This window comes from Phascolarctos cinereus, unplaced genomic scaffold (genome assembly GCF_003287225.1).
Source record: "Phascolarctos cinereus isolate Bilbo 61053 unplaced genomic scaffold, phaCin_HiC Scaffold_4;HRSCAF=312, whole genome shotgun sequence".
Lineage (NCBI taxonomy): Eukaryota > Metazoa > Chordata > Mammalia > Diprotodontia > Phascolarctidae > Phascolarctos > Phascolarctos cinereus.
The window spans coordinates 109,880,027-109,893,183 of NW_027555847.1; the positions used below are offsets into that span (position 1 = coordinate 109,880,027).

At 37.4% G+C, this 13,157-nt stretch overlaps 1 protein-coding gene across 5 annotated transcripts in view; it reads left to right on the forward strand.

Moving 5' to 3' along the window:
• Positions 1 to 13,157, forward strand: part of NFIB (nuclear factor I B) — a 271,519-nt gene that overhangs the window by 154,132 nt on the left and 104,230 nt on the right. For all 5 annotated transcript variants that reach the window (XM_020969759.2, XM_020969760.2, XM_020969762.2 and 2 more), the window contains exon 3: positions 8,126 to 8,179. In XM_020969759.2, coding sequence (XP_020825418.1) covers positions 8,126 to 8,179 — 54 coding nt within the window. The remainder of the gene's footprint in view (positions 1 to 8,125; positions 8,180 to 13,157) is intronic.

The following is a 13,157-nucleotide window of genomic DNA, read 5'->3' on the forward strand; positions in this document are numbered from 1 at the left end:
ACCTCCATTAAAATACCAAGTTTTGATTTATTGAATATATTTTTAAACAATGTCAATTACAAGAAAGGAGGTATAGTGATCCAAAGAAGGAGTATAAGTTACCAGGGGTGAATTAAAATCTGTATGAGCCATTTTCTCTTAAAACATTATTCTGTTTCTGCAAAACTAATTCTAAAGAAGCTTGACTTCTTTCAGAATGAAGGCTGGCTAGGAGACCCCACTGCAAAGATATTATAGGAATTTGGAAAACAAAATGATGCTGTCGACATTTCACATATTTTAGCCTGTTAACAAAGTTGTGCAGTGAAGGGAGTTCCAAATAATATAATGTACCATTTAAGAAAGAAAGACACACAGAAGTGAGTGAATCAAAACTTTCCCACACATTTGCATACTTATGCAAGACAAGGAAAGCACTTACTCAGTTTTCCCATGTCGTGTTTCAGGTGTTATTTTAATAAACATTTAATAGGGGGAAAAGAAAATGTTGTAAAACAATAAGTAAGCTTTTGTGTCACCCAAACGGGTGATGACAATCCACTAAAACTGAAGTTGTGCAGCTCTTTTGGCTGAAGGATAGGAAGGGAGGGAGAGAGGAAAACAAGATAACTTACATAATAGGAATTTTGATTATGTAAAGTTAATTTGTTATAAATCCTAGAGAAATCAGTTGTTGTAAACTGCAAGATGCCTAGAATGAGACATCGTAAGTGGTGGTGGTGGTGGTGGTGGTGGTGGTGGTGTGGTGTGCATGGGGAGGGTTATGAGAGAGACGGATGGGGCCAAAAGTTAGGTCCCCTCTTAAACACACACACACACACACACACATTTTTTAAAAGGCAAACTGCCTTTTGTTTTCTATATTCTTATTTATTTCATTTATTTTATTTCTGTTTTTTTTAATTTCCACCAATGTTTGTATACTTTTACTTCAATCTTTTCTGTTTGTTTTACTTTCCCCCCTTATCCTGACTGCTTCTTTGTGACATGCTATATATTTAATCCCTACAAGCTCCCTCCAACCCCTTTCTCCCCCCATGCTATCTCAGTAAACTAAATTGAATTTAAACTTATGAAAGTGATCATTAATAACATTTCATAGAGAAAGGAGGAGACTGTTCTGAGAAAAGTTGGTGGGGATTTTTGGGGGGGACTGATGGTATTCTTTAGTTGACAAAGGGCTATTTCTTTCACCTGCTTAAGGCAAAGGTATGACAAAGGAGTCCTTTATCACATGCTGACTAATTTTAGTTCCAGCAAGAGACTCAAAGCAGGTTACAGTATGGGTTTTATTCACTCTTCAGCTATCCTTTGATATATGGAATAGATATTTTATCATAGAGTCATGGAATTTTAAAGCTAGAAGGACCTCAAAATCATCTAGTTCAACCTGCTTTTTTTTTTTGCCAACTTGGCTGTGAAGTGAAATTCTATAAAACAAACCCTATTTCCCATTTATTGTGCTCGAGTCATGGGGCCAATGAGAAAATGAATTCTCTGCATCTTGCAATATCTGGAGAGTGAGAATTCAATTCAGACCTGACAGGGCACCTTCGTCACCAGTTTAATGGGGAACTCCCATAATGGAACTACACCATATGGCTGTTGGAGTGAGAGAAACTGAACTGTATGAGCATACATCCTTGAATGTATCTGGTGCAGGATGGAGCAAAGCCTTTCCCAGAGCCTCGGTCTCTCAGTCCTGCCCTCTCTCTACTCAGATCCCAGTTCTTTTCTGCCTCATCTGACATTGAGTCCTATCAGAGGACACCCAAGTCCCAGGTAACTTCCTGAGCTTCCTTGAGATTGTTGTTCAGTCACTCAGTCACGTCTGACTTTTTGTGACCCCATGGACCATAGCACACCAGGACTTTCTATCTTCCACTATCTCTCGAGGCCTGTCCAAGTTCATGTTTGTTGTTTCCATGGTCCTATCTCTATACTTTTGGCCAGATCTGCTTGTCTATTGACACAACCCTGATCAAGAACACAGCTTCACTTCTGTTTCCTCCCTTTCTGCAAGTGATTTCCATAAATTCAAGTTTCTAGGAAATATAAACCAAATTAATAATTTTAACCAATTGTCTAAGTCTCATACTCTAAGACAATGCATTTTTGTACATTGGGAGATAACTGAATTATCTCTTCAGCTGGGATTTTTCTGATCATTATTATATTTATTCAGATTAATAATTCCCTTTTCCTCTAGCATCTCTTATTGCTAGTTGTTTTTTATATCCCTGCCCTAACTGCTAGATTTTATCCATGGCCTAAAATTCTTTTTGTAAGGTAAAGAGCTAATAACTGAATAAGATAATCTTGGACTTGATAAAATTTAATGAATAAGTTAATTGTGATGCCCACTTATTCCGCATTGCCCCATTCCATCTATTCCTTATGCTAGGCACAGACACTCACTGGATCTTCCATAGTAAAATTCCTTCAGATTAGGAGAGAAATAACAGGATTTCCTTTGTTTACATAGCAGCCACCATACCAAATCTAGTTTAAAGCTGGTTTTCTGTACAGCAACAAAGAAAGAGTGGAGTATAAGTAAATTACGTTTCTGGTTACTGCAAAGTGGGTTAACAGATGTAGAAGCCAAAAAAAAAAGTAGCTAGTAAATTTAGATATGAAAGGGAATTCTGCATCCCATATCAACTTAGTAAGTATCTATTAATCCCCTACTATGTACTATGTACCTGGTAGACAGTAAGAGTTTAATAAATGCTTGATGAATTACGAGTTTCACGGTACATTTGTGCTGTATGTGGTTTGAAGCTGAAACGCTTAGATTCAAGTGGCAGCCTCTTAATCCCTCAGGCCTTTCTTTAGCTTCCTCTTTAGAGAGGAAGTTGGCCTAGATGACCTCTGAGGTCTTTTCTAGTTCTACATTTGGAAAGCTGTATAAAGACAAAACCAAAACAGTCTCTTGGCCTTCAAGGTGTTTACATTCTATTGGGGGAAGGGGTCGTGGAATGACATGTATATGGATTACAAAATACAAAGTAATACAGTGATATTCATGGTCTCCTCTTAGATCTTAACTTACAGAACCATATCCCGCCTTTAAGATGAGCGTTGACTTTCTGACTATAACCTCCTCCCTTGCCATCTCCCCCTGTTGTTTTTATGCTAGTTTGCTCCTTGCCTTTGGCTCTTTGGCCTACCCTGTTCTCTTAGTAGACTAAGTAGACTTCCTCCACCCTAGTTTCCCTTGCCATTTAAATCACCACTATTGTAAAATTCCTTGCCTCTTAGCCTGTAGCTATCATACTAATAAACCTCATTCCTGGGTAACCTCTACCATCTGACATCTCAGCTTCTGCTTTTGGACTGGTCAATATTGCCAGAGATACACGAAATGAAGCCGATTTCATCACAACAGGTTTACAATGCATAATCTTAGCTAGCTCTTTATAATTCTCTAAGTTTGCAAGGCAAACTTATGAGACTAATTTACTCTTATGGGGTTTTTTATCTAATTCCCCAAAGATACTACAAAATGTTTCTGTTCGTTTGAGCCCCTCAACCTTCCAATTCATAGCAGATGACTTTGCTTCTTACTTCACTGGGAAGATTGAGGCTTTCCTATGGGAGTTTCCTCAAATCTTCTGGTTCTGCTCTAAAAACTTCTTAGATTATCATCTACTTTTTCCTTTCATCCAGACACAGAAGAATGTGGTTTGTTAAGGCTAATTCCTCTATCTGTGCCTTTGATCCTATACATCCCCTCCCTTCCTGCTTCCTTTATGACATTGCTCCATAGAACATCTTCTATGCATGGTCAATTTCTCTCTCCCTACTGGCTTCTTCCAATTTGCTTACAAATGTACTTTGTTGTTATTATTGTTGTTCAATCAATTTCTATTCTGTGTGATCCCATTTTGGTTTTTCTTGGCAAAGATACTGGAATGGTTTGCCATTTCCTTCTCCAGCTCATTTTTCAGATGAGAAAACTGAGGCAAGCAGGATTAAGTGACTTGCCCAGGGTCACACAGCTAGTAAGTGCCTGAGGTCATATTTGAACTCAGGAAGATCAGTCTTCTTGATTCTAGACCTGGTACTCTATCTACTGCTTCACCTAGCTACTCCACAAATATGCTTAGGTCGCAACAATTTTTTTTAAACAAACCAATAACTCACTTGACCTTTCTACTCTATTCATCGGTCTTGTAGCTCTTCTTCTTATACTAGTAGGCTTTATTAAATATTTAATCAATTAAATTATTAATTGATTTCACTGCTGAGCATCTGGAAAAAGTAAATACTTGACCACCTCAATTCTGTATAGTCTGGATTCTGCTCAACCACTCCACTGAAGGTCATCAATGACCTTATAATCACCAGATCATTATCTTCTTGGTCCCTTTTCAGCATTTGACACTGTTGGCCAACCCATCCTCTGGAAACTTCTCCTTCCTTTACTTAAGAGACATAATACCTCATTGGATTTATTCCAGTTAACATGGGAGCAATAGGGATTAGCCACGGGTCACTGGTATCTTGGGATGAGGTAGGTACTTCCTCCACAGCGATTGATAGCTGTAGACTGCCAGTCCTGTCTCTACAATTAATTCAACTGTCCCCAGCAGCTGCTCTCAGGATCTGCTCTCCCTCTCCTCAATTGAATTTACTCCAGGTACAGTTAGGACTAGTTACAGTTTTGTTCCTCTATACCTTTGTTTCCTATGCCTCAAATGTTCTTTCTCCTCTACTTCACTTAATGAATTCCTATTCATCATCATCATCATCATCATCATCATCATCATCATCACATGCACAATCAAACTTAACTGCCATATTTTTTCAGAGAAAGAAATATAAAATATTTAATGTATCTGCTTTTCAAGGTAAGAATGGATAACATGAAACTTTAATCAATAATTATAATTGATGATTAAAAATATACTTGTCAACACCATTAAAGAGTTATGGGAAGGAATCTTTTTATTCAAGTCCAAGATTTGACTCAAGTCTTGCAATTCAATTGTCTGTTTTCTTCAAATACTTGTGGTTTCTAGTAGTTTCCCTTTTTTTTTCAGTTCAGGAAATGGTTCATACTGTTTGAAGGTGAAAATAGAAACTGGCAGTAACATGGACTGGTGTTTCCCAAGAAGAGATTTGTGTGGTTGTCATACATAAGGGGTACTGGGAGTTTATTTCTTCATTTTCAGGAGGGTAATAGCTAAGTATTCACTGAGGAATGGAGTGATAAGATCTTCCTTCCATAATACTCCCTCCCAACCCCATCATGCTTTTCAACTGCACAAAATTATGAGGCCATTTTTTTTGGTACCAGTTAAAAGTCGGGGTCAAAAAATTAATGCTAACAGAATCTTCTCTAATGCCTTCATACCTTTGTTCACACAGATCCCTATACCAGGATTGCCTGCCCTTCACCAATTTGCTTATCTATTTCTATCTATCCTTTAAAACCCAAGTCAAATTCCACTTCCTCTATTATCCTTTCCGTGATCCACGAGTTCATAATGAACCTCCTCTTCATGGTATATTGTTAACTTTCTAATAGACTCATCACATGATCGTATGTTATATTATCTCCTAATAGACTAATTTCCTTGAAGGCAGGGAATTTTTTATCTAACATTTATAGCTCTTACAATTCCTGCCATAGTGCTCTGTATATAGTAGTCATTTAATAAATATGTTGTATCACATACACTTTCTATTCCCACAATGGCATTGTTCCCACAACTTGAATCCTAATGTGAAATCTTATTAGATGATAAATGCCATGAGGACAGGGACTGTCATACATTATATCCCGCTTGGCATTTAGGAAAATGTCTTGTACATAGCAGACAAAAGTATATGTATGAATGAACGTGTTACTGAATAACAACAGGCTTCAACTATTTAATTCCCCTTTAAAGGGTTACCTTACCCCACCTCTTTCTCTCTCCTCTTTTTCTTTCTCTTCCCTCTCTCTCCTTCTCCCTTTCCCTCTTCTCCCCCCTCTCATTGCTTCTTCCTCCTCTTCTCTCCTTCTCCCTCTCCCTCCCCCCTTCTCTTTCCACTGTATCATACTATCCAATGAGAAGCAGTGTGGAGTGGTGGAATAGGGAAATTCAAGGTAAGGTCCTGTCTCTGACAATGCGGGCTGGGTGACTCTGGGCACGTCAATTAATCGCGCTGCTCTTGACAACCAAAACTGTTAAGTTGCAGAGCTGGTGAAGACCTGAATCGAGAGAGGGAGTGTCCTCACTTTTCTACGCCAGTGAAATCACAGATCTGGTCCCCCAGATAAAAATACTACTGAATGTACAAGGTGTCCCCAAAGTCTTACTGCAGTTTCAAGCTATTAAAGATTAAAAAGGGCATTAAGACTTTTGAGACAAACTATATTGTACAGTAACAGAGGATACCTAGTTTTCTGATTGTAAAATATAGTGGAAAGGGTGTGGGACTATGAGTCCAGAGACGTGGGTTTGAGTCCTTTCTCTGACACTGCCCATCTTGGCAAAACTTGGGTAGATAAGATACTGTAACCTCTCATGGCCTCAGTTTCCCTATTTCTAAAATGGGTACAATAATATTGGCATTTTCTACCTCACAAAGTAGAAAGATTTTGTAAATGAAATGCTTTTTATAGAAGTATTAGCTGTCATTATTTTTTGATGGAATCCATCAGTGACAAGCAAATGAAGGCTCTGATACTTAACCATTTATTTGTTCAACAAGCATTTATCAGCCACTCCCCACATTCATAACACTCTACATCACACAACCGCAACTACAAAAGAAGGAGGTAGAACTCTCATTTCCTTGAGGACAACGTAATTTAATGGCAGAGACAAACCAAGAGTACTAGACAAAATTGGTAAACAATTAAAGAGCAACCTGTGAGTGAGTGTGTGCCATGACCACATGGATAATGGTGGGAGATATATGACATAAAAGAATGAACGGGGGGGGGGTTGTAGGGTGTTGTTACCTCCCACCAGTATAGGAATTACATCACTGTTCCCTATATTATTGAAGAGAAGATATGCTGGAATGTGGAATTCAGATATTTCATTGATTGCTTCTTATCTACAAGTCCATCTGTCACTCCATCATGGATGGAAATTCAATTGATTAATTGATTTCCTTCTCCACAAAGCCATGTTGGCTACTCCTTAGTAATTTGCATTATTCTTGGTGTCACTAATCAATTGCTAATCAATTTATCCTGCTCCTTCCTTCATCTGTCAATGTCCTACCCCTTCTTTGAAGTTCACCTGCAATTCCACCTTCTCTGTGAAGCCTGCCCTTGTCCTCTGACTAGTAAGGAATTTCCCTCTCAGGTAGCACGTGGCACTTTGGTTTATACTTACCCTGTAATAGCACGTATTCTTCTTTCTGAATTTATGTCTTATCCCCCTACTAGACTAAGAGCTTTATTGCTAGATGTTTGTTGAGTGACTCTTGACTGACTGACTGTAGGGATGGTGACCATATTACACCTAAACTCTCTACTTGCTGCTGTGTACAAAGCATCTGGCATGTGTTTTGTACATAAGAAGTATTTAATAAATGTTTATCAAATGAATAAATGAGTGAATAAGATGCTGGGTGATGTTTATTGTGAGATATAGAGAAATACGGGCCTGGGGTAAGCAGGTAGGGAGAATATTTGCATGTACATAACATGTGCACACATACATACACAATACTGGAAAAGTTAACTCTATTGAGTGTTTTGGTCAGTAAAAAGAAAATTTGCCATTGGGGGACATTAGTGTGTTTCTTTATAATCAGATTTACACTCAAACATTATGTCTGTTTAATTTCAAAATACTATTATAATCTAGAATACTGTCCCAACGTTGTAGGTACCTCCTATTTCCATGTCCAGACCTTTTATTTTAATGAACTACTTGTACCTCAGCCATACTATACTTATTTTTTTTTCAGCGTAAGAGATGTGCATGTTTATTCATCTTTTTTTTAATCCAAATGTTTCTTCAGGAAAGGCTTAGGAAATTATACTTTATTCATTTATGCTCCTAACTATTGTTGCCCTTTGGCCCTTTGTTAATTTTTAAAAGGTCTCATAAGGATTATGAAATTCTTTCAAAAACAAATTAAAAAGAAAACATTTTCTCTGATTTCTTTACAGATTCTGGACAATCAGGAAGTCCAAGCCACAACGATCCTGCCAAGAATCCTCCAGGTAAATATGTGTTCTAGGACATTTGCAATCTAACATTGTTGGAGAACAAAGGTACCACTGTATAGATAAACACTCCATAATTGGTCAGCAGCCTACTTTGTACTAGCAAGCAGGTATGATCAGGACAAGATGTGATTCTGTGAGACCCTTGGCAGTGACAAATACCTGGGTGGTTGTATCATTAGTTGACTGCCAATTTTTTTTAACCATTGTTAAATTTTGTTAATTTTTTTGTTATTTCTTTTCAATTTAATGCACATGCCTGGCATGTGTAGTTTTAGGTATTTGAAGTTATTGTAGTTTTGCAAAATAAGAGAATGTTTTGCTCTTTCTTTTAAAGTTCATGAACGGTATGTTTTCTCCTTTCACTCCTGCTTGTTGACCAACTTTTGTGACTTTAAAAAATCCTTGGTCAGATTTTGTGTGAGTAATTTTTGTTAAAGAGAACTCAACTTCTCTACTGTTTTCACTGGACCCTTAACATTAGAAAAGAATGAAGACTGAATTTTACCTTTTATTTATGCAGAACTTTTCAGAAATTGTTTCAGCTCTGAAAATTAACTCTGATATCTTATTAGTTTTCTTAGTTCTCTTCTCCTAATAGTTTTGAAGTACAATAATGTTTTGCTTTTGTAGTTAGTTATGTTTTTTTCATCAGTAAAGAAAACCTAAGCAAAGAGGAGCCCCAAATTAGTTGCTTTTGGTAAAATACTGCTCTAGAAAAATCACAGTTTTAAAAGTTATCTGTTTGTCTTAATTCATTGAAGTACAACCCAAAAGTCTGAATTTTCTTAGTGAGGGTTTAATCTATTTTATGTTTAATTATATGGTGGTTAATTTGTTTTATATTTCTTGTGATAATATAGCTGCATTCTACCATAAAATTGGGGCATATGTCTTCGAAATGTTTAATATGCTGTTAAAATTGTCCATAAGCCCCTCCAAATTGAACTATAATTTGAACCAATTGCCTTTATAAAGTGTGTCAGACAGGTAGAACAAGTAAGCAAATAACTTTTTGTTGTGATTGGTTCTTTTTACTTTCAAAGTAGTAAGCTTTCTCTAAGATGCATATGCTAATTAAGTCTTACTGTACATAAAAACCTTCTGTCTGACAAATATTATGGAGCATTTCAAGAAACAGAGGTAATTAAAGGAACATTCTGTAAAGAACACTTATCTTAAAATGCTTATTACAGGTTCCTCTCCATAAAGTGTTCTGAAGTTCCCAAGAAAAAAAGTAAACAAAAGATATACATTTAGCTGCTAAGTAAATTTTCTTGTAGAGACCCTTCTCCCCTTCAACCTTCTCCTCCCCCCTCTTCCCTCCCATGGAGGATCACTCTAGCTATCCATCTGTGCACAGAACAAAGAACTTCAAATACAATACTTTTTGAAGGAAATATTCTGGTTAAAGTTGAAATTTCATTAGTCCCACGTCATTTTCAATCTTTCTTAAGTTTATGAAAAATTCTTTTTAGCTGACTCCCATTTTCTCTGTCTGGTGTCAGGCCAAGAGTGAATTGTTTCAGGACACTTTAGAAAAGCCTCCTCACTCATTTTACACAGAATGAAAAAGCCTTTCTCTATTGGAGAAAGAGTTGATAAGTACTGTAAGCCAGCCTAAACAAAGGGTATGTTCTTTACATTTGGATGACAGCTTGGTTTGAAATTAATAAAGCTGTTATTGTTTGAAATTCAATTCTGAACATGCCGAGGAGAGAATTACACTAATCTAAAAATTCTCTTTGCTTGATCTGAATCAAAACTTTGTACATATCTCTGCAGCCTCAGAAGTAGATATTTCATTTTTTTTCAAGAAGCTTTGATTACTATTTTTTTGGTATACTAGGTGCATTTTCTCAAGTCAGTATTTGCCAAAGCATACGTCAACATGGCATTGGGAAAATTACTGTTATTTTTCAAAATGTGGGGCAGTAGATTAGTAGATTTTTTTTTCTTTTGCCTTGGCAGTTCTCTTAAAAATTAAAAAAAAAGTTAAATGCCTAATTATTACATATTTTGTACAACTGACTCAAGTTGAAATTGATAGAAAATAGGATATTTGACCAATCCAATTTCCTGTTTCATCATGTTTATCATATTTAGCACATATGTTTACATACTCAAATGGACCTGTGATTTTATCAATTTGGAAGTTCCCTCTAGTGATACAGATTGGAAACCATCTATCCTGTACTTCTTGGCTACGTCCTTTTTATTTTTAATTTTTTTTATTTTTGCTTTTTGGTGAGGCAGTTAGGGTTAAATGGCTTGCCCAGGGTCACACAACTAGTAAGTATTAAGTGTCTGAGGCCAGATTTGAACTCAGGTCCTCCTGACTCCAAGGCCAGAGTTCTGTCCACTGCACCACCTAGGTGCCCCGTCCATATCCTTTTTAAAGTTTGACATTGAGGGGTCCACTGAAAGTCCTGGAAGTCTTTCTCACTTTCTCTTAACTTTATAAGGTTATTACCAGTAGAGTACTCTGACTGCCCAGCTGTGATCTCTCCCCCTTGCCCCATGACCCGCCTATCTTCTTTTGTGATTATACAAACCCTTGGTGACATCTTCAGAACTCCTCAGTGGTTATGTGTTGCAGCTTCTTCCCACCTACCATGACCCTGACTCTCCATTGCCTCTCGAATTATATTTCTTTTTAATTTTTTGGAAGCTGTTATATTCCGTGTCTCACAACCGAACAGCACAGGTAGAACATTAACATGGAAAAGATGTGCCTTTGCTTTCACCAAGAGCATAGAGTCATTAGAGGAATTCTGCTGTTTCCTGAAGGCAGTCCAATCCAATCTTCTCCTCTTGTTACCAAACTGAGATTACTCACTGTCAAAGAATTAGAACACAGTAAAGTGAAATCAAAACTAGAATAATGATTCACAGTTATATAACATTTTAAGATTTACAGAACACTTTGCTCACAACAAAGAACTGAGAAGTAGTTAATAAAAGTATTATGACTGACGTTTTACAAATGAGGAAACTGAGGCCCAGAGTGGGAACTCTTTAAACTATACCATCCACTAGAACTACACTCATGATAATTTAGTCATTCTTTTCTGATACAGAAAGCAATATAGGATTTACAAATAACATAGGATCATCATTATTGGAGATACATGAAGGACCTGTTATTTTATCAACTCAGGAGAGCTCCTCATAGAGATACGCCTTTCTACCATTATTTTTTACATTGTATTTTAATTGTTGGGAGGGTTTTTTTTTAATTTTTAGGCAATTGGGGTTAAGTGACTTGCCCAGGTTCACATAGCTAGTAAGTGTCAAGTGTTTGGTCTGAGGTTGAATTTGAACTCAGGTCCTCCTGACTTCAGGGTGGGTGCTCTATCCATCGTGCTACCTAGCTGCCCTGTGTAGGGAGTTTTTTGAGGCATGCAACAGTTAAGTGATTTTCCTGATGTCACTCAGCTAGTTAGAGTTAGATATAGGATTTGAACCCAGGTCTTTCTGACTCCAAGTTCAGTGTTTTATCTATTATGTCACCAGCATGAATTGTCATTGTTTTATTTTTACAGAATATTGATTTTATACTGGATGAGGATACAAAGAATGCTATTTGAATAGGCTGATGTCATTGTGGAATAAGGTATCTAGTAGAGTTCTTCAAAGATCTGTGTTTGTCCCTGTGCCTATTCACATTTTTAACAACTTGGATAGGGGAATAGAAGACACAATGATCACATTTCTAGATGCCCCAAAGCGAGGAGAAACAGTTAATGTGTTGGATGGCAGAATCAGGGTCCAAAAGGGCATGTCAGGATGGTGGTCTGAATGGAATAAGATGACATATAGTAGGGATAAATGTAAAATATTATGCTTGAGTTACAAGGGAAAAAATTCATTTTACAAGTAAAAATGGAGGAAGCATGGCTAAATTGAAGTTTATCTGAACGAAAAACCTGGAGATTTTAGATATCAGAAACAATTTTGTGTATGAACAGTGTGTTACTGTGGCCCCAAAAGCCATTGCAAACTTGGTTTTTTAGGGGAGGCCTAGCTTGCAGAATTGAGATCATAGTTTTGGAGAGGACAATAAGAGAAATTTGGAGAAATTCGAATAAGACAGCAACAAGGACAGTGAATGAAGGGCTTGAGTTTCTGCTTGGATCCACAGGGCAGAGGTAGGAGTGGTGATTGGAAGCTGGTAAAAAAGTGTGACTTAGGCTCAATGAAAGAAAAAAAAAGAACTTCCTAATGGTTAGGGTATGGTGAATGGCATGTTTTAGGAGCCCTTGCTCACTAGAAATCTGCAAGAAAGGCCAGATGAACACATCTTTGAGTTGGATTCTTGTTCAGGGATGAGATGAGTTGGATTGGATTAAAATAGATTGAACTAGGTGGCCTTAGGTCTTTTTTACCAATCAATGGATGGATCAATCAATAAGCGTTTATCAAGATTTACTATGTGTCACACACTGGATTGGAAGTAAGAAGAGCTGGGTCCAAATCCTGGCTCTTCCTCTTATTAACCTGTGTGACCTTGAATAAATTGATTAATCTCTCTGGGCCTCAGTTTACTCAGCTGTGAAATGAGAAAGATGATTGCTAAAGTGTTTTTCAGTTATGTAGCTATGATGCTATGAAAAGTCTCTGAGATCTGAGTTTGTAGAGGGAGTTACCATACCAGAAGTTTCTCTTCCAAATCACAAATCCTTAGTATGTCATGTATTATTGGCAGTACCATGGCCATGCCAGATAGTCTGGCTGAAGGGGCCCAAATATTTCAAGCAGAATCTGGGTCCCTGGGCTCGTCTGGCATAGGCCCCCTGGGAAAAGCTTGGGAGCAGTAGGGTCCTAGAAGATCTATTGAAAACATCTTTGGGAGCTGGGGCTGGGGAGTTAAGAATAGATAGGGTAGAATTTTGTAACAGGCAATAAAAACTACCAGAGGGATAATTAGGGAGGGTGGGTGGCTGAACACCTTGGGCTATTTCCTAGTATGCAT